An 18,210-nucleotide genomic window follows, 5' to 3' on the forward strand; every position below is an offset into this window, starting at 1 on the left:
TTTAACCACAAATTTCTTCGATCAACCCGTTAAAATTATACACCGAAACGATTAGGACTCTCTTAGTTCTAGACCTATTATAACTCTTCTACTTATGTATATTTGTATTGTATCTTTTAATATTGTCTAATTATTTTCGTATTGAGTGCATAAGTATGACTATTTATTAAGTGAAACGCCCATTATCTCATCCATACTTTAGGGATGATTTTAGATGATAAATTTAACAATTTTTTCCCCTTACAATTTACCTCCCATAAAAGGCGATTTCTTTACTTCAGGGATGATTTTAGATGATAAATTTAACAATTTTTTTTCCTTACAATTACCTCCCATAAAAAGCGAATCTTTAAAGAAATTGACCAAAAAAGGATTGTAAAAGAAAGAGGAGAGAGGATAGAGAGAGAAATAGTAGGCCCGGAAAACCAGGAGTGACAAACATCTTCCTAGTAGAAATAGAGACGTTAAGGTGTTTAGACACTGCCGGCTCTATCTCTCCAAACTCCCTTTCTGGTTTTCTTCCCTCTGTTTCTCCATTCTCTCTTCTCTTTTGTTCCAAAAGCTCGGATTTTTTTTATACCCAGCACCTAATTCCTTCGAAAGCTCTCGTTTCTGTTCTTTGTTTATCTCATTTTATACATATATGTTTAGGTAGAGGGTGAAAGAGGGAGGGAGAGAGGGAGCCTTACTCATATGCACCTGCAATTCATTCAGAAAAGCTGACCCTTTTAACCCTTTTTACTGTATTGTTAGTTTGGTTTGGTTGAAGTTTTTTTTTTTTATTGAACTTGTTAGAACAAGATGGTGGTGAAGATGATGAAGTGGAGGCCGTGGCCTCCGTTATCCTCCAAGAAATTCGAGGCCAAGATTGTTGTTGGCTGCCTAAAGGGTCTGAGCATATCATCTGAAGAAGTGGAGAGCCTTGGGGATTTTCAAGATTTTGAAAGGTTGGTTGTTGAGATCAGGTGGAAGGGGTCAGCAAAGGTGAATCCTTTGGCCTTGAACTCTCTGAGGAGGAGAGTGAGGAGGAATTTCACAAAGGAGGGTTCTTTGATCAAGGAGGATGGGGTTGTTCAGTGGGAAGAGGAGTTTAAGTGTGAATGCAACTTCTCTGCTTACAAAGATGATGATTTTCTTCCTTGGGAGGTTGCCTTTTCTCTATTCAATGTGAGTTTCTAATTCAACTGCCTTTCATCTCTTTTTTACACACAAAAGATGTTTCATCTTTTGTTTGTTCAGCTTTATGGTCTTGCTTTGTTGTTTCTGCTGTTGCATTGTTTTTTATTGCTGTGAAACATGGGAAGATTTTGCCTTTTTGGCTTTCTATCTGATATAACTGAACTAAAATCTGTTAAATTTTTATATGAAATGAACAACAATCTTCAGTAATCCTTACATATTTAGCAATTAAAAGTGGAAAGGGCTTCATAAGTGTTATTTTGCGATTCAGAAAGTACAAATATTCCTGGAAATTTGTGAGTGAGCACAGAACTCCCTTGGATTTTGGCTTTTTCATCTCTGTACCCCAATGTCTTTTTCTGGGAAAATTAGCAGACAAGAAAATATTCAGCTTTCCCAAAGTCAATCCAATGGGTATATTGTCAATTTGTCATAAAGACCTTGAGGATAATAATCCAAGAGCTAGCACTAAACTATTTAACCTGATCTTGATTATCAAGAATGATGGTGAATTTTTGTTACCACAGACCAAAAGATTCACAGTGGCTCTACATGTAGTGATAAAGCAGTTACCATTATAACCCTTTTTGGCTTTTTTACCCAGCATGCCTTTTCTAGTGATTCTGGTGCATATCTTACTTGTAGTTTGATTGTGCTTTAGCATTGGGCAGTACTGTTATTCCCACGTTCTGCTAGTCAAAAGAATTTTAGCTTTCTGGTATGAAATGATTATATTTATGCGATTGGACCCACCTCAGGAGCTTGTGGTCATCAGTAATGGTGATGTAATATTGATAGAGATGACACCTATTCTATCAATTTCATTTGCTCTAACCTCAATAATCGCGGTTCATAGTTTGGAAAATTCCTTCAATGGAATATTCCTCTATATCTCCACTTTATTGGAGCATTTATCTTGTATCTTTTGTTACTTTTTAAGCGAAATAATAAGGGTTGAGGTGATGGCAGCAAGCATATTCTGCAGATACTGGTATCAAATATGGTCTAATTGTGTTCCCGAATTCTGATCCAAAATGAAGAAGAATTAATCCTTTTGTAATTTTTAATTACCTACCATTTAACATATGTAATCTGATTTCTGAAGTTTTTACTTTTATACTTCCATTATTAATTCGGATTAGTGAATAATTATGAGGTAACACTCTTTCACTGTTTATATATCGTAGGGCTTAAGCAAGGGACCGACAAACAAGGTGCCTACTATTGCCACCGGAACATTAAACCTTTCGGACTTTGCTTCAGTATCTAAAGAAAAAGACGTTGAAATCAACATTCCGCTTGATTGGTTCAGCAGTGCAGTCGGTCCTTTACTTTGCGTAAGCACAATAAACACTATCTGTTCTATGTTGGTTATGTTTTCTGTTTAATGTTTATATTGTATATGGTTTATGAATAACGTTGTTTCATACATGCTGCAGTTGTCTCTTAACCTTGTGGAACTGGGAAATGATCGTGAAGGTTTAGAAACGGGTCAGAAGTTTGATATATCACGTCCAATGTATCCTACGTGTGGAGAATTTTTGTCAAAAGACAGAAATGATGGTTCTCCATTGAGAGCGAGTCTTGGTAAAGTTGGGATTTTCAAGGCATTATCTGTTCGAGGGCGCAAGAAGGCGTATCGGGAGGATGAGGGGAGCGATGGAAAGTGCTCGGTTCGAAGTTGTGATACCGAGTACAATTACCCTGTAGACACGGACTCGCTAAGTGACTCGGAAGACGGGGAATCGGAGGAAGGAAAGGAGGGTAGCGTTATGAGGAAGACGGTGAGTTATGAGACGCTGGCTTTTGCGAATCATGCGAGTAGTGAAAATGGGGATTGGATTTACTATAGCCATCGGAAATCGGATGCAGGGTGTGTTTATCTCGAGGATAGAACTGGGTTGGTGGTTGATCAATCTATCCAGCAGAGCTCAAAACGCAAAATTCTTCCCTGGGGGAAGAGGAAGTTGAACTTAAGATCTCCTAAACGCAAAGGAGAACCGTTATTGAAGAAACACTATGGAGAGGAAGGCGGTGATGATATTGATTTTGATCGACGACAGCTTAGTTCCTCTGATGATTCCTCTCATGGGGTATGTTCCTTTATATTGGTTTAACGAACTTCTTGGTAGTTGAGAACATAAATGGCTAGTATAATGTGTCAAACGTTAACGATGTTTTTATTGTTTTTGTTACAGTGGAGAACTGAAGATGGTACGACCATAAGTCGGTCTTCTGTCTCTGAATTCGGGGATGACAACTTTGCTGTGGGTAGCTGGGAGGCTAAAGAGATCATAAGCCGCGATGGACAAATGAAGCTGAGGGCCGAGGTTTTCTTTGCGTCTATTGACCAACGTAGTGAGCGGGCAGCGGGAGAAAGTGCGTGTACATCTCTAGTTGTCGCGATTGCTGATTGGTTTCACTCCAATCGTGACGAGATGCCCATCAAATCCCAACTCGACAGCCTGATTCACGAGGGCTCTCTGGAGTGGAGGAAGCTCTGCGAAAACGAGAGCTATAGGGAACGTTTTCCCGACAAGCATTTCGATCTCGAGACAGTCCTCGAGGCCAAAGTCAGCCCGCTTTCAGTAGCCCCACAAAAGTCCTTCATCGGGTTCTTCCATCCGGAAGGAATCGAAGACGACGGGTTTGATTTCCTCAAAGGGGCTATGTCTTTCGACAACATTTGGGACGAGATCTCTAAACCCACCACTCGTGATGCTTCGATCTACATTGTAAGCTGGAACGACCACTTCTTTGTGCTGAAAGTCGAGCAAGATGCATACTACATCATCGACACATTGGGCGAGAGGCTCTACGAGGGCTGCAACCAAGCCTTTATCCTCAGGTTCGACAGAGACACTACAATTTCACTGGTGGCTAACGAGACTCAACCCCCGACAGAAGACTCATCTGCTAGTGCTAAAACTGAGGATAATATCGTCAACGCCCCCAAGACAAACAACGAAGAATCGACTATGGGGGGCGAGCCTGACAATAACGAGCAAGAATCAATGGTATGCAGAGGCAAAGACTCGTGCAAAGAGTACATTAAAAGTTTCTTGGCAGCAATCCCTATTCGAGAATTACAAGTTGATCTTAAGAAGGGTTTGAGGCCATCGATGCCCCTTCATCAGCGGCTTCAAATCGAATTCCATTATACGAATTACAAACTACTTTCACTCTGTGATGGAGGAGTAGAACCAAGTTCTGATCTCTAGGGAACATTATTGCAGAATTAGGATTAGTACATGAGAGTATATGAGTACATTACTAACCCCCTATCCCCTTTTTCATTCTATTTTTAGTGTTTTTACATATATGATCTTAGACTGGATAAGCCCACTTGTGAGATATAACCTTTTTCTCTAAAGGGCATCTCTTTCTTTCTCCATAGAACATACATAAGAAGCTTCCTTGTTTGGTTGACAATTTTTCCTGTTTGAGATTAAATTTTGGTAAGAGTAAAATCTGGTTTGGCTTTCCATTCTAGTTCTTGTAACTGTACAAACGTTACAACTTCCATATTTCCACTTCCCAAGTGTGGATAAACAGTTACATCCATCCATCCCTTCATTTTCTTTCTCATAAAAGACGAAATTTCCTCGCCCTAGGACTCCCACACCCCGACCTAACAGGATAGTGGATGTGTAAATCACGGTTACTCAACAGCCCAGTGCCCATAAGGGGCCCACCGCGTTCGGTGTAACTCCCACTTCCGTGCGGTTGCCACAATTTACTATCCAGAAACCAACTTAGTTGCCTGTTGCGGGCTCCATTTCTTGATTTTGTGGTTAACCCTACAAATTGCCCACAAAACCCACTTTCAAAATCTACGGATGAGAGCAAAGCAAGAATGGGAATGCAAAGGTGCAAATTTGTGGTTGTAGTTGTAGTGGTGATTGCTTTGAAGTATCAATCATTTGCAGTGCAACACATGGTGGGAGATGACTCTCATTGGACAATTCCACCCAACAATGACTTCTATAGTAATTGGTCATCTTCCCAACTTTTCCAACCTGGAGACACTCTTTGTATATTCTCTCCCTCTCTCTCTCTCTCTCTCAAATTTAAGTGAATTTGTCATTTTCATGATTTATAAGTCCATGACTGAAACTGTTCTTTCTCAACAATAAATTTATATTCGAATCCCATCACTCCATCCTAATCTTTATAGAAACTGAGTATATTTTGGAACGCGTGAAAGGAAATAAGATTTGGTTTTGTTTGTATGGGTTGCAGTGTTTGAGTTTGATGAAGTGTTTTACAATGTGATGCAAGTATCAAAAAGAGAGTATGATGACTGCACAGCCAATCAGCCCTACCAAGCTTTCAAAGATGATGGTCCAGTGACCATTAACCTCAGAGAACCAGGAATCTTTTACTACATTTGCAGTGTCTTGAACTATTGTTCACTAGGCCAGAAACTTAATGTTACTGTCCAGCTGCCCAAGTCTTCGCCGTCGTCACCGGTGCCAGAGACTTCTCCGGCCCGTAGTTAATGCTATGAACTGGTCAAACCTCGTTCACCAACCTATGTCACAATGACAATGAATAAACTCTATTTATATATAATTTCGAAGTTTAGCATTTAGAATCTCCCACTTGTCTAATACTATTTGATTAATCTAGCTTTATAAGTCCATGGATTCTTTCATTTTTCTCTTAAATTTTCAAAGAATTTACTGATGATATGGAAATTTTCAAAGAAAATGAATGGAATAAATAAATAATAGATATTTGATGCATTAAAAAAAATATTGGAAAAATCTTAAAATCTTGATTATAATACTGCCAAGTGCCAAAAGCACCCATAATTAAGCTACTGTTATGGGTTGCTCAATATTCACCTCACATCATTAATAGACATAACATCATTATATTTCATATAAAACCCAACCATCTCAATCTTTGTCTGCACAACATCAAGTCATCTACAATCATTTTTTCCCAAAATAAAGGTTGAATCCCCAAGGGCCCAACCCCAAGGGCGCCATAATCATCATATTAATTAGCAAAGGGTCTTTAATTTGTGCTGCCAAGATGACAATGCCCGTTCAGCAACCTCAGCCTGGTATCTATTTCATTTTCCCAGATTCTTTTAGAAAAATAATTTCTTTTGGCGAATGGATGTGAATACCAACTTTAATTTCCATTGTTCTTTGTTTTAGTTTGAAGGGAATTCAGGAGAAAGGTATAGTGTCTGATTGTAGTGTATGTTTCATATGTTCATGAGTAATTTTGTAAATTTACATGTTTATGTGTTACCATTATCATCACGAAAATATTGTCTTCTTTACTTTATGCATGTCATTGTTATCGTTTATTGTGATCATTAATCTCAACATTGCACCAACGGTTTACTACACCATGCATGCATGCATATATTAGTTTATATATGGTGCAATAATTATTTAGAAACTAAGTGATTTTGGGTGGATTTGCAGTGGCAAAGAAGGTGGAAGATGGTGGCTTCATTGCGCCTGAAAGCAATGCTTTTGGGAACACGTTCAGGTCAGCTATCTTTGGATTGAGATTTCTGAATTCCAAGATGAAATTACCAATATAATGTATGGAATCGAATTGAAGGTTGTTTTATGTTCACTGGATTATTTGCATGCAGGGATTATAGTGCAGACACTGAAAGAAAGGAGAGCGTTAAGGAGGTCTATCGGCAGATGCACATTAACCAAACCTATGATTATGTAAGTAAGATGTTTTTAGTAACATATGCAATCTGGATAAGTTGAAAGAAAATGAGTTTTAATGATTGATTATATGATGAAAATTAATTAAATGTAGGTGAAAGAAATGAGGGAGAAGTATAGGAAGCTGGATCGGGTGGAGATGAGCATATGGGAATGCTGTGAGCTTCTGAATGAGGTTGTGGATGAGAGTGATCCAGATCTTGATGAGCCCCAGATCGAGCATTTGTTGCAAACTGCTGAAGCCATCAGGAAAGACTATCCTAATGAGGATTGGCTCCACTTGACTGCACTTATCCATGGTTTGTTTTCAATTCATAATTTAAACTAATTAATGTGAAGGCTAAAAATCTAAAATATAATGCAGTCTAGCTAGATTTTTAAAAATGTGGTTTTTGATGTGTTTAGATCTTGGGAAAGTTCTGCTGCTACCAAAATTTGGAGGGCTTCCTCAGTGGTCTGTTGTTGGTGAGCTATCTCATCTCATCTCTCAACACAAAAAGTTGGAAGTTTTTATGATTTTCTAATCTAGCTTCAAACATTATATTTTTAGGTGACACATTCCCTCTTGGCTGTGCATTTGATGAGTCCATTATTGTTCATTCAGAGGTTTGTTATTAATGTAACCCGACTTTTCTCGATCTAGCTTTGATTACAGTACGTCCTGAAACTAAACTAAAGTGTTCATGCATATATATAATTTGATATTGCAGTTCTTCAAGGAGAATCCTGATTATAATAACCCTCTTTACAACACCAAGAATGGGGTGTATTCTGAGGGATGTGGGCTGAATAATGTGTTGATGTCTTGGGGACATGATGACTATATGTACTTGGTAAACTCAACTCTTTTTTCCTCATTTTAATTTCCAGAACGGCACGTGCACATATGTTTATGTAATGGATTTGAGTTTTACTTATTGTAGATGGCTAAGGAAAACAAGACCACCCTACCAAATGCTGGGCTGTTTATCATTAGATATCATTCTTTTTATCGTAAGTATTTAATTTTCTCCCGGCCGGTCCCATTCGATCTGTAACATGCATGGTGTTTTGTATTTGTGAGTAGTAATATATATAATGGTGTTTTGTTATATGAAGCTCTGCACAAGTGTGGAGCATACACCCACTTGATGAATGATGAGGACCGTGAGAATCTCAAATGGGTCAACATTTTCAAGTAATTAATTAAATGCTTTCGATTTGCATTATTATATTTTCTTTTTCTTTTTGCCTAGCTGCCTTTAATTAAATGGATTGTTGTTTTGTGTGTGTAGCGAGTATGATCTGTACAGCAAGAGCAAAGAGAGGATTGATGTGGAGAAGGTGAAGCCATACTATGAGTCTCTCATTAAGAAGGTGAATTTTGGAATTGAAACGACATTTTTACTATACTTTCACAATTAATTGCCACTTCACTCTTGAATTGTTTTTACTGAATTGTAAAATTTGTGATTATATTGCAGTACTTCCCAGAGAAGCTCAAGTGGTGAAATTTTGGAGAGTTTGGAAGTTACTGGTAGTTCTGCTTCAACTGGCTTATATATATGCTTGAAAACTCATGGCTTTTTTTAAAAAAAAAAAAAAATTAAAAAAAAATGTGTTCTGTTAATTGTAATTTGGTGTAGTAAAGAATGGAAGTTAAATGTAATTGTTAGATGATTAGAAGCAAAAGCCAATAAAGCCATCCACTTGTCTGTTTTGCCAGCTCAATATAATGCATTCAACATTATCTGAATAATTTAGCCTCATTTTTTTAAGGATAATAATTTAGCCTCATAAGTCTACCATTTCTTGCAAATTTGTCTTCAGGATTTCATTTTCTTCACATGTATATTTCTTCTGGTTGGTAGGCAATTCAAATCACCTCCACCCTGATTGAAGAAAAATGATTGTATGTCCAAATTAAACATACTATGTCAATATTTGATATCACTTCTCCATCATTTTTCTTCTTCCTTGATTACATCAATCAACCGACCTTATCATAAGATATATTGTTACGTTATAGTAAACACGGTATTTTTTATTCTTCAATTTGAATATATATATAGTGACCTTAGCTTAATTAATCCCTTGAATAATATTGATGCCTTTGTTTTTTTTGTTTGACCCTAAAGTGATACTTTTAGCACTCTAAGTTGTATATCACACACAATTAGAGTGAAAAATATCATTAATGCTGGGTAAACCAGGATGTTACCTGTAAAAATTTAAGTTGTAAATTTATTAGTGTACTTCTTTAATAAATATGGACCAAAAACACCACTTTTGTTTTATTTTAGAGATCAAAAGTTCAGTCTTTTTTTTTTTGAAATACTCGTGATTCTTTACAAGGTAGTATCTGTTCTATACTTTTTCAAACATTTTCAACACAGATAATCAATCTATTATACCTTATAATTGAGTAACCAAAATTTTTATTTTTTTCCAAACATTATATGAGTTGATATATCATCATTAAATAATTAGGAGCTGAGGGACAAAGCTAGGATATGATTGTTCCTCGAAGAAACTAATCATTAATATGTTGATTGAATTAGCTGTGTTCTGGCAAAGAATTAATCATCATGCATGACTACTTATCCATGTAGCATCATCATTTTCTGGATGCATTATATTCACAATAATAAACTATCCACATGGTGACAACTGAAGGATTAAACTAATCCAATCTTGAGTATACACACACAATTCCAAAGAAAAAAATATATATATATTTTCTTGAATCCTAATCTACCCACCTACCTACTTGATCATCACCATCAGGAAAGCTAAGCTACTGATAATCACAAACTTACCTTAAACAAATAAAAGAAAAATAGAAACGTCTAATCTTACCTTAGGAGAGGAGAGGGGAGGGGAGAGTTTCGACAAATGGGGCAAGTAGGGCGAAGCCTGAGCCAAGGATCAACGCATTTGGAATGGAAAAGATGGCCACAGTCAGGTAAAAGCCTGAGAATATCAGCATCCTTATAATCTGCTAAGCAGATAGAACACCCTGAAGAAGAAGAAATGGCGGAATCCCCTTCATGCTGTTTCGCCTGCGAATAAACAAGCTTCGGGTAGCTCTCCAGCGTAGCTTCGTCAAGGCCGAGCCGCCGCCTGCTCATCCGCTCATCATCGTCATCCTCCGCTGCCGTGACGGCGCGTCTACTACGCGAGGCGTTTCCCGGGCGAGCTTTAACGCAAACGTAGGAGAAGTAAGTGACGAGTACGAGGATTAAAAGGATTCCTACGGAGAACCCAATGCTGTACCCAAAACCACCGGAACTCCGCTGCTCTCCTAAATCATCCCCGGAATCACCGCCGACCATTGTGTTGTTATCCATCATATATGTCTGTGTTTTGCAGTTTTCTGGGGAAAAAAACAGGGGATGAAGGTGGGGAAACGTGGAGAAAAGATGATGGGTTTTGGAGGTGTGGTGAAAGGGAAATGGATTATATTGAAGTTGATATAATAAAGTAGAAGGGTAGAAGATGATGGTATCAGGGTAGTCATTTAGCTAGGAAGGTAATGTATAGCCGTATAGGGGCCCTGTAGGAGCGTTATTATATATAATAATATTATTATAATTTATAAACAAATCAAAGTATAAAAGTAGAGACAGAAACCTCAAGCAACTCGATCATAAAGAACAAAGAATCTCTAAAGTTGAAACTTGCATTTGTCATTTTCCGAGCAGCTCAACTAGTCATAGAGGTGGAAGTTTAGAAGAATGACTAGAGCTTTAGCCTATGTGGTTCATTTTCAGTTGAGTTACCATAATTTACATCCTCTCAAATGCTATATCGGATCGAGGACCCTTAAAGTTGGGGTTCAGCCTTTTGGAAGAATGGAAGATGAGTAATTCTAGACCTAGTTAAGTTAGTGGAACATGATTTTCATACTTCAAATTAACATTTTCTTAGTTAAGCCCACATTTTCTGGATTAAGTCCGTGCAAAAATCACTGTGATGGGAACATAATTCTCATACTTAACCATCAGGGACTAGTAGTAATTCTTTTTCAACCCAAAAAAAGATGAGTGATTTACTTTAAAATATTTAGTTTAACATGCGCTCGTGGGGGGTATGCCAAGTGGAAACGCATACTCCAAAAGTAGGGAAGATAGAGCTAAACGGCAGAACAAACCAGTGGAGGTAAGATTTGGTGTTAATAGCTAATTAAGCATTTAACTCTGTTGACTTAAACCTAATAAAAATATAATGATGAAAAAACCAATCTAATCAGCACTCGCTCCTTAATTAGATCAGTCAGATGCCCTGTAGATCGGTCCAGTGCAAACGGGGCGCCTCCTATAGTGCTCCTTAATTAGATCGGCCCGATGTAAACAGGGCACCTCCTATAGTGCTCCTTAATTAGACCGGCCCAATGTAAACAGGGTGCCTCCTATAATTAAGATCTGCCCAATAAAAACGGGATGCCTCCTATAGTTAAGGCCTGCTCAGATCATCGTGATCTGACAAAAAAAATGATTTATCCAACCTATTTAAGTACAGCCAATTAGCCATGCTTATTATGTCAACAATTTTGCATCATTAATTTATATATAAATAAATAAAACAGCCTGTGGAAGGTACAAAGGGTCCTGCATTCGGATCTGTGAGACTGACTACCTGAGTTAATACCTTCATCAAAGATCCCAAGGATACATTGAAGATGAAACTTCTAATCCATAAATATTTGACAATTTTCACATTAATTATCTATTATCAATCATGCAAAATCAAAGGGTAAAATAATACTCCACATATGAACTGTCAACATTTCAACAAAATGTGGATAAATAAATAAGTAAATCTGCAGACAACATTGTTGAGGCACACATCAATGCAACTTTTAGGCACTCTTGAAAAAAAATTTTAAAGCAATAAATTTGGCTTCATTATCAGTTTGTGCTGCGGATGAAATTTGCCAAACCATGAAAACTATAAATCTAAATCCTATAGCACATGACAAATTTCTAGAGATCTCCATCAACTCAACTGATCCTATGTGAACCCCCCGAGCAAATGGTGGCACTAGAACACTTATGGACTACGTCTTTCCTATTAAAATATTACCAAATCATTGCTGTGCGCACTGCACCCTCTGCGCCCCACCAGGCATATCTTCGTCTTCATCGTATGCCTCCTGTGCTTGCTGCTGCTGCTTCCTGCGCATCTCTTCTTCAATGTTTACATCATGCAGAGTGGTCTCCTCACACTCATCCAATTCCATATCAGTAATTTGCTTTGAAGGCCTTGGGGGCAGCACAGCCTCAAGAGCTTTGCATTGGTCAGGGGACATTGATTCAGGGAAATCAACAGTGAAGTGGATATAAAGCTTCCCTCTCATAAACGGCTTCTGGTACATCGGCATGCCTTCGTCATTTATTGCCTTAAATTGATCTGCAACATAGATATCAGCACCATCAAAAGACAGTTACAGGAACATAAACTCTAAGAAGGATAAGCAACACAATATAGAGCCCATTGAAATCATACTAAAAAAAATACAACACAGGAAGGCGAAAATCCAGTGGCAACATTTCTTGTTATATAAAGTCGACTTCTTCATAAAACACAGCAATCAGAAACCATTCCTTGCTAGGTAGGAGGACTTACCGGGCTTAACAACCTCTCCAGGTTGTGACTTAATGAGGAGCTGCCTATTATCTAGGTGTGTTAAGATATATTGGAAACCACAAAGGGCCTCAGTTAGGGTCAATGTGTGCTCAAAAAAGAGGTCATCTCCCTTTCGCTTGAACTTTAGGTGCTCCTTCTGTTGCAAGATAAACACTATGTCTCCAGTGATAGTATCAGGCTGAACAAAAAATCCTTTCAGATATCAGTGACAAGTTCTATATTGCAAAAAATAATGAAAATAAAATTATGCAAATGTACTTACAGTTTCATCAGCCTCTCCAGGGAATGTAATCTTTTGACCATTCTGCATTCCCTTCTCCACATGAACTTCCAAAACCTTCTTCTCCTGCACAACCTTCTCTCCCTTGCATTGAGGGCACCTGTCTTTGTCATTAATAGTCTCACCAGTACCCTTACACTCATTGCAAGGGTGCTGCATCTGCTGAATCATAGATGGGCCAAGGTGTCTGATAGAAACTTTCATCCCAGACCCTTGACAACCAGAACATTTCAGTGAAGCACCCGATTTAGACCCTTTCCTGAAAGGACAGAGCCGATCACTAGATAAGATAACTAAATAACATAAACACATATACCTAAACAAGATTGGATGAAACATTTACCCCTTGCACTTTGCACATAGAACATTGCGGGACAGAGAAAGCTTCTTTGATGTCCCATTGTAAAGGTCTTCCAAAGAAACTTTAAGAGGGTGAACAACATCCTCTCCCCTTCGTTGCCTACGGCCTCTGCTGCTCCCACCACCTGGAACCAAAAGAAGTTGGAGGAAATATACATTAGTTTATTCAGATACACTGAATATTGCAGAAAGTGCAAGTAGATCACAAGGCAGTATTAGTGAAATATATTAATATACAGGACATACCACCAAATGGACTGCCTCCGAAGAATGATTGGAAAATGTCAAATGGGTCATGCATACCACCTCCACTGCCCATTCCTTCCTTGAGGGCTTCTTCACCATACTGATCATAAATCTCACGCTTCTCAGGGTCACTCAGAACCTCATAAGCTTGAGCAAGCTCCTTGAACTGCAAGAAACAAGTATAACCACTCAATACTCCACCAATATAAGTTTATAACAATTTTCCATTCAAAATTTTCAGTTTCATTGAGAAGCAAATATAAAGGCTTCTGCCAAAATGATCACAATTTATGCCCACTCATACTCTTCAATAATGCATTTATATGACTAAATTACAGGTAATTGATATGATGATCAAGTAAGACTTACACAACTGACTGACTGAGCTTAAGAAATCATACAGAAGCAACAACATAAATTTTGTATTGGAAACAATAAATAGAGCTCACAACTAGACTGACATTAGGAGAAAGTTCAATTAGACATCAAAGAAGCTGCTTTTAATGAAACATTAGGAATGTGAATTTTAAATTGGTCAGCCACAAAAATGTGAACGTTCCTAACTCACAAAACAATTAAAGCTGTGTAGTCAAGCAGGTCACAATATTGGGGAAAAAAAATTAAACCTTTGTGCTTTCTATCTAGTGAGCTGAAACAAAATGGTGGATTCAGAGATGTAGGAATAGAAAGAAAATTGTAAAAAAAGTATCACCTTGATCTCCTATTTGTCTGCAAACTGACATTTGTTACTTGGTGAGTGGCACCAATATTTCCTGTTTAATGTCTTCCAAGAATTGACAAAATACATAATTTGTGGATATAGTTTCCTAATTTGGGTATGTTCGGGTCAAATTGTAACATTGGACTGCTCCTATTAAGTAGGATTAGCTTAAGGGGTCTACGGAGTAAAGGATAAAACCCAATAAAAACCCCAAAGCATGAAAGTGGATCCATACAAGACACGTAAGCTACAACAAAATTCCAGAACGAGCTGCTCTAGAAAACGAACATAAAAATGACTAATTAAAACAAAAGATTAAAAATCAAACAAAAAATTGATACCTTTTCTGGATCGCCACCCTTATCGGGGTGGTTCTTAATGGCGGCTTTACGGTAGGCCTTCTTGAGATCATCTTGGGAAGCATCCTTAGGAACTCCCAAGATCTCATAGTACTTGGTGCTATCGCTCTTCTTCGGTGCTCTCCCAAACATCTTCCTCTCCTTCTCAGATCGCTTTCACAAAATCAGATAAAATCTGCAACTATAATCAACCAATCAGTTCGATCTATAGCTAAATAATAAACATACGAGTAGAATCGCGCATAAAAATAGTGAGAGAGAAAGCTGAGAAGCTGACCGATGCGAATCGCAGAGGGAATAGGAGAGAGAGGCCTTCGGAGCTTTGCCCTTCAGTGTGAGAACGAAAGAGGGTTAGGGTTAGGACGAAGGCGTGGTTATATGGTGGATAAATCAACGGTCTAGATTGGATGACCACCGACCATATCACACGGCAACAAACGAAGAATCTAGAACCCCTTAAGCTCACGTTTGGTACTCTAATATGGGAGTACGTATGTCACTTGGATAATACTATTTGCCCCTTCTAATTTTTTTTTTTAATAATGTGACTTATATTTATCGCATATAATGAGTTGGTTAAACCAGACATTCTTAATTAAATATTAAATAATTTAATCAAATTGTGTCATATTATGAGAAAATATTTTTTAAGAGCAATACCTCCAATATTATATTCAAATCCTATGAATTCATAATATAAAACTATAAAAGTATTGAGTTATTACATAATTCAAACCAAATAATATGTGATAGAGAATATACCCTGAGTCTACTTACCCTCATGTATTGAGCACCAGACCGGAACTGACTCCCTGCATAGGGAGAGTTGTTTTATGACTAAGTTTGACCTAATCGAAGATACACCTGATCCGACCTGATTACAAAGCTTCTTCGTAGCTTAATGAGTCTATATGTTCGAAGACCCGACTGCTCAGTCGGGGCCCTGAGTTCATGAGATGAGTCTTTAAAGATGGATATAGATAATAGCATTTTGAACTGAGCCGTGTGACTAACTAACTATTGGTTAGTTAGATATTTCATTACATGTGGACGCCATTCCTTAGCCTCCGAGACCGACCGAGTGCATGGAAGATACGTGTCGTACATACCGACTTCCCGGCATGTCTCACCCAAACTCTTATAAATATCACGTTAAATGTTTGTAGGACTTTTCTAAATCTCTCTCTAGAATACTTGCATGTTCAGGAACCTCAAACCCTTGGTATAACTACCCGAGCTACTATACCATATATAACTAATATATAAATTTGTATTCCAATACGTATACCTGAGAATATTTACAGTATCAATATGATATAACAACATCATACTCAAATTACATGCGTAATGTTATATAACTTTAACTAAATACACTATACACATTGCTAAGCACCTTGTGCTCATATGGCACTCGGGTTGGACTCCCATATGGGAGGTTGTAAGTTCAAGCCTCAGTAGAAGAATACAACATTGTAATAGAGTTCGAGATTACCTACAAAATTAGAAGGTATCTCTTACCCTTCACATTAAAATTTGAAAAGAACGTGATTTCTTCACAATTATTGGGCTATATAACATTTTCATGCATATTTACTATTTGTTGTCATTTAATTCTAATTATTATATAAAATATATTTTATATTAGCATATTATATGTATCATATTTAATTATTTTTGTAAATATATATTTTATTTTATTTTTATTATGTCATAGCTTATAAATTAAAGTTATCAAGTTCAAATTCTTAGTTAATTATTTTAAAATTATGTACTTATATATGTTATCATTGTCTTATTTATTTAAATTTCAAAATTTATTAAAATAAATTAAAATATGTTAAGGGTATTAAAAAATAGTTATAACATAAAAAATAACTCCTAAACCAAATATTTTTATACTACATACCCTAATTTTAACTAAATATATAAATCTAATATTTATTAAAGTAATCTAACCTTTCGTAACGCAAATAAAACTACTAAGAGGCGTGCCTAAGTTGTTGCCTGGATAGTAGGGATGTAAACGAATCAAATAATTTGAATTCAATTTGTGATTCGAATTCGAATATCTCGATTCGAATTCGAATTGATAGTCGAATTCGAATCCGAATTCGAATACTTATACTGATTCGAATATTATTCGAATCCGAATACAAATATGAAAATATTCGATTCGAATAATATTCGAATATATTCGAATATATAATTTTATATAATATATAATATTTTATATATTTTATATTAGATTATTAGTACTAAAACTAAAGCAAAACCCTAGCTGTCTAACGCTTATCCCTCCAACTCCAAAAACCGTGGCTACGAGTCCCTACGACTCTCTTCGGCGGAACAACGGAGAAGAACGGAGAACGCCTGCAGTCCTGAACTCCAATCTCCAGATCTGTGAAGGTTCCGCGCCAGAGAAGCTCCAACGCCTCCACTCTTGATCTCTGTGACGGTTCCAGCAGCGATGGACGGCAAGGACACGGTTCCAGCAACGTAGGGCAACAAGGGCGGTGCTTCTCTGTTTCCTCCGGCGTAGGACGACAACTTATGACGACAGCACAACACTCTTCCTTTTGTTTTCTCCGGCAACTTCTCTGGTGCGAGGTGTCCACGGTGCTTCTTCTCCGGCGCAGTAACCAGTAAGTATAAATGTTAATTATTTGTTATTTTTTTATTTGTGTACATGTTATTTTTTTCAACCATTTTTTTGACAAAGAAAGTTAAACTGAACAGCTTGGTTCTGTGTCTCCGAACAACTTTGACAGTGAAAGTTATACAATATATGCACTTGTTTTTTGTTTAATGCTTACTTATCCAATACAGTAATATGAAGTTGTAAAGGAATCTCCTTTCTTACAAATGATTTGGGGGAGTATACAGTATATACACTTGTTTTTTGGGTTCTCAGTGCCACGTAGATTATTCCGTAGTATTAAGAGTAATATCCATATAATTAGGCCTATTCATTTAAATCCATGTTCCATTGGATTATGATGCATTTAGTAATTGTGAATTGAATTTGAAAATTATTTAATTTATATTATTGTAGTACTCAAAAAGTGATTATTGAATTTGTGGGCAGATTTATTTAGGCAGTAGATTATTCTTTGTGACTATGAAATCTTCAAATCTAAATGAGCCATCACAAGGAAATGAGCAAACACAAGCACAAAGAAATGAGCAAGCACAAGGAAATGAGCAAATTCAAGCACAAAGAAATGAGCAAGCACAAGGAAATGAGCAAAAGCAAACACAAGGACATGAAGTTAGAGAATATGAGGTGGATGAGGTAATTATCTAAATTTTCATAGTTTTTCTCAATATATGGTCTTAGAATAAGTAATTGAATAGCTATCATTTTTATTGCCCTTGTACTTGTAGTTGGAATTTGTTTCCTTGTCTAAACTTTAGTGAATGCTTCTAAACTTTTTCAGGAAATCAATTATGTTGATTTTAATGAAGTTAATGATGGAGGGGATAATGTACACGACTTGGATGTTAATGTGGGGGTTAATGATGATGGTGTACAAAATGAAAATATAGATGTTGGAGATGAAAAAGGTGATGATGAGAAAGAATGTGAAAAGAATGATGATCAAGACCAATTTCAAAGGAAGAAAAGAAAGAGGGTATCAAAAGCCTACGTTGATTTTAATGAAGTTACTGCAAAGGATGGAAGTATAAAGCTACAATGTATACATTGTAAAACACTCCTTTCTAAGTCAG

At 37.0% G+C, this 18,210-nt stretch overlaps 5 protein-coding genes across 7 annotated transcripts; 3 read left to right on the plus strand and 2 right to left on the minus strand.

Annotated features, from left to right (window-relative positions):
- The first annotated feature begins 476 nt into the window (after window positions 1–476).
- On the plus strand, window positions 477–4,573 carry LOC109147923. The gene is made up of 4 exons (XM_019295594.1): window positions 477–1,167; window positions 2,367–2,516; window positions 2,619–3,272; window positions 3,378–4,573. Exons 1-4 carry the CDS (start codon window positions 802–804, stop codon window positions 4,398–4,400), a joined length of 2,193 nt encoding a protein of 730 aa, XP_019151139.1. The 5' UTR covers window positions 477–801; the 3' UTR covers window positions 4,401–4,573.
- Window positions 4,574–4,661: 88 nt separating this feature from the next.
- On the plus strand, window positions 4,662–5,753 carry LOC109147937 (mavicyanin-like). Its single transcript, XM_019295612.1, has 2 exons — window positions 4,662–5,213; window positions 5,422–5,753. The coding sequence occupies exons 1-2, from the start codon at window positions 5,036–5,038 to the stop codon at window positions 5,679–5,681; spliced, it is 438 nt and encodes a 145-aa protein (XP_019151157.1). The 5' UTR covers window positions 4,662–5,035; the 3' UTR covers window positions 5,682–5,753.
- Window positions 5,754–6,118: 365 nt separating this feature from the next.
- LOC109147932 (probable inositol oxygenase) lies at window positions 6,119–8,630 on the plus strand. The gene is made up of 11 exons (XM_019295606.1): window positions 6,119–6,253; window positions 6,627–6,693; window positions 6,803–6,884; window positions 6,982–7,186; window positions 7,293–7,352; window positions 7,438–7,493; window positions 7,598–7,720; window positions 7,811–7,880; window positions 7,986–8,064; window positions 8,162–8,243; window positions 8,351–8,630. Exons 1-11 carry the CDS (start codon window positions 6,223–6,225, stop codon window positions 8,375–8,377), a joined length of 882 nt encoding a protein of 293 aa, XP_019151151.1. The 5' UTR covers window positions 6,119–6,222; the 3' UTR covers window positions 8,378–8,630.
- Window positions 8,631–8,662: 32 nt separating this feature from the next.
- Window positions 8,663–10,409, minus strand: LOC109147936 (putative RING-H2 finger protein ATL71). Of its 2 annotated transcripts, none has more exons than XM_019295609.1 (2): window positions 9,726–10,409; window positions 8,663–8,758 (listed from the first exon to the last, which is right to left on the minus strand). In XM_019295609.1, exons 1-2 carry the CDS (start codon window positions 10,217–10,219, stop codon window positions 8,743–8,745), a joined length of 510 nt encoding a protein of 169 aa, XP_019151154.1. In that variant the 5' UTR covers window positions 10,220–10,409; the 3' UTR covers window positions 8,663–8,742. The 2 variants fall into 2 exon arrangements, with proteins under 2 accessions (XP_019151154.1, XP_019151156.1); XM_019295611.1 differs by having other exon boundaries at window positions 8,669–8,865.
- A 1,229-nt stretch (window positions 10,410–11,638) lies between these two features.
- On the minus strand, window positions 11,639–14,868 carry LOC109147926 (dnaJ protein homolog). Of its 2 annotated transcripts, none has more exons than XM_019295597.1 (7): window positions 14,759–14,868; window positions 14,464–14,656; window positions 13,402–13,567; window positions 13,139–13,280; window positions 12,778–13,054; window positions 12,495–12,693; window positions 11,639–12,278 (listed from the first exon to the last, which is right to left on the minus strand). In XM_019295597.1, exons 2-7 carry the CDS (start codon window positions 14,611–14,613, stop codon window positions 11,956–11,958), a joined length of 1,257 nt encoding a protein of 418 aa, XP_019151142.1. In that variant the 5' UTR covers window positions 14,614–14,656; window positions 14,759–14,868; the 3' UTR covers window positions 11,639–11,955. The 2 variants fall into 2 exon arrangements, with proteins under 2 accessions (XP_019151142.1, XP_019151143.1); XM_019295598.1 differs by having other exon boundaries at window positions 14,464–14,662; window positions 14,759–14,859.
- Window positions 14,869–18,210: the final 3,342 nt, after the last annotated feature.

The sequence above is a fragment of the Ipomoea nil genome, unplaced genomic scaffold, assembly GCF_001879475.1.
Source record: "Ipomoea nil cultivar Tokyo-kokei standard unplaced genomic scaffold, Asagao_1.1 scaffold2036, whole genome shotgun sequence".
Taxonomy (NCBI): Eukaryota; Viridiplantae; Streptophyta; class Magnoliopsida; order Solanales; family Convolvulaceae; genus Ipomoea; species Ipomoea nil.

Excerpts from the sequence above, each read along its gene's own strand:
- LOC109147923 (XM_019295594.1), top strand. The coding sequence starts at position 802 with ATGGTGGTGAAGATGATGAAGTGGAGGCCGTGGCCTCCGTTATCCTCC. Across the intron at positions 2,517-2,618 it reads CAGTCGGTCCTTTACTTTGC|TTGTCTCTTAACCTTGTGGA; the intron begins GTAAGCACAATA and ends TACATGCTGCAG. Across the intron at positions 3,273-3,377 it reads CTGATGATTCCTCTCATGGG|TGGAGAACTGAAGATGGTAC; the intron begins GTATGTTCCTTT and ends TTTTTGTTACAG.
- LOC109147937 (XM_019295612.1), top strand. The coding sequence starts at position 5,036 with ATGGGAATGCAAAGGTGCAAATTTGTGGTTGTAGTTGTAGTGGTGATT. Across the intron at positions 5,214-5,421 it reads CCAACCTGGAGACACTCTTT|TGTTTGAGTTTGATGAAGTG; the intron begins GTATATTCTCTC and ends TATGGGTTGCAG.
- LOC109147932 (XM_019295606.1), top strand. The coding sequence starts at position 6,223 with ATGACAATGCCCGTTCAGCAACCTCAGCCTG. Across the intron at positions 6,694-6,802 it reads GCTTTTGGGAACACGTTCAG|GGATTATAGTGCAGACACTG; the intron begins GTCAGCTATCTT and ends ATTTGCATGCAG. Across the intron at positions 8,065-8,161 it reads AAATGGGTCAACATTTTCAA|CGAGTATGATCTGTACAGCA; the intron begins GTAATTAATTAA and ends TTGTGTGTGTAG.
- LOC109147936 (XM_019295609.1), bottom strand. The coding sequence starts at position 10,219 with ATGATGGATAACAACACAATGGTCGGCGGTGATTCCGGGGATGATTTA.
- LOC109147926 (XM_019295597.1), bottom strand. The coding sequence starts at position 14,613 with ATGTTTGGGAGAGCACCGAAGAAGAGCGATAGCACCAAGTACTATGAG. Across the intron at positions 13,281-13,401 it reads CGGAGGCAGTCCATTTGGTG|GTGGTGGGAGCAGCAGAGGC; the intron begins GTATGTCCTGTA and ends TTTTGGTTCCAG. Across the intron at positions 13,055-13,138 it reads CTATGTGCAAAGTGCAAGGG|GAAAGGGTCTAAATCGGGTG; the intron begins GTAAATGTTTCA and ends CTGTCCTTTCAG.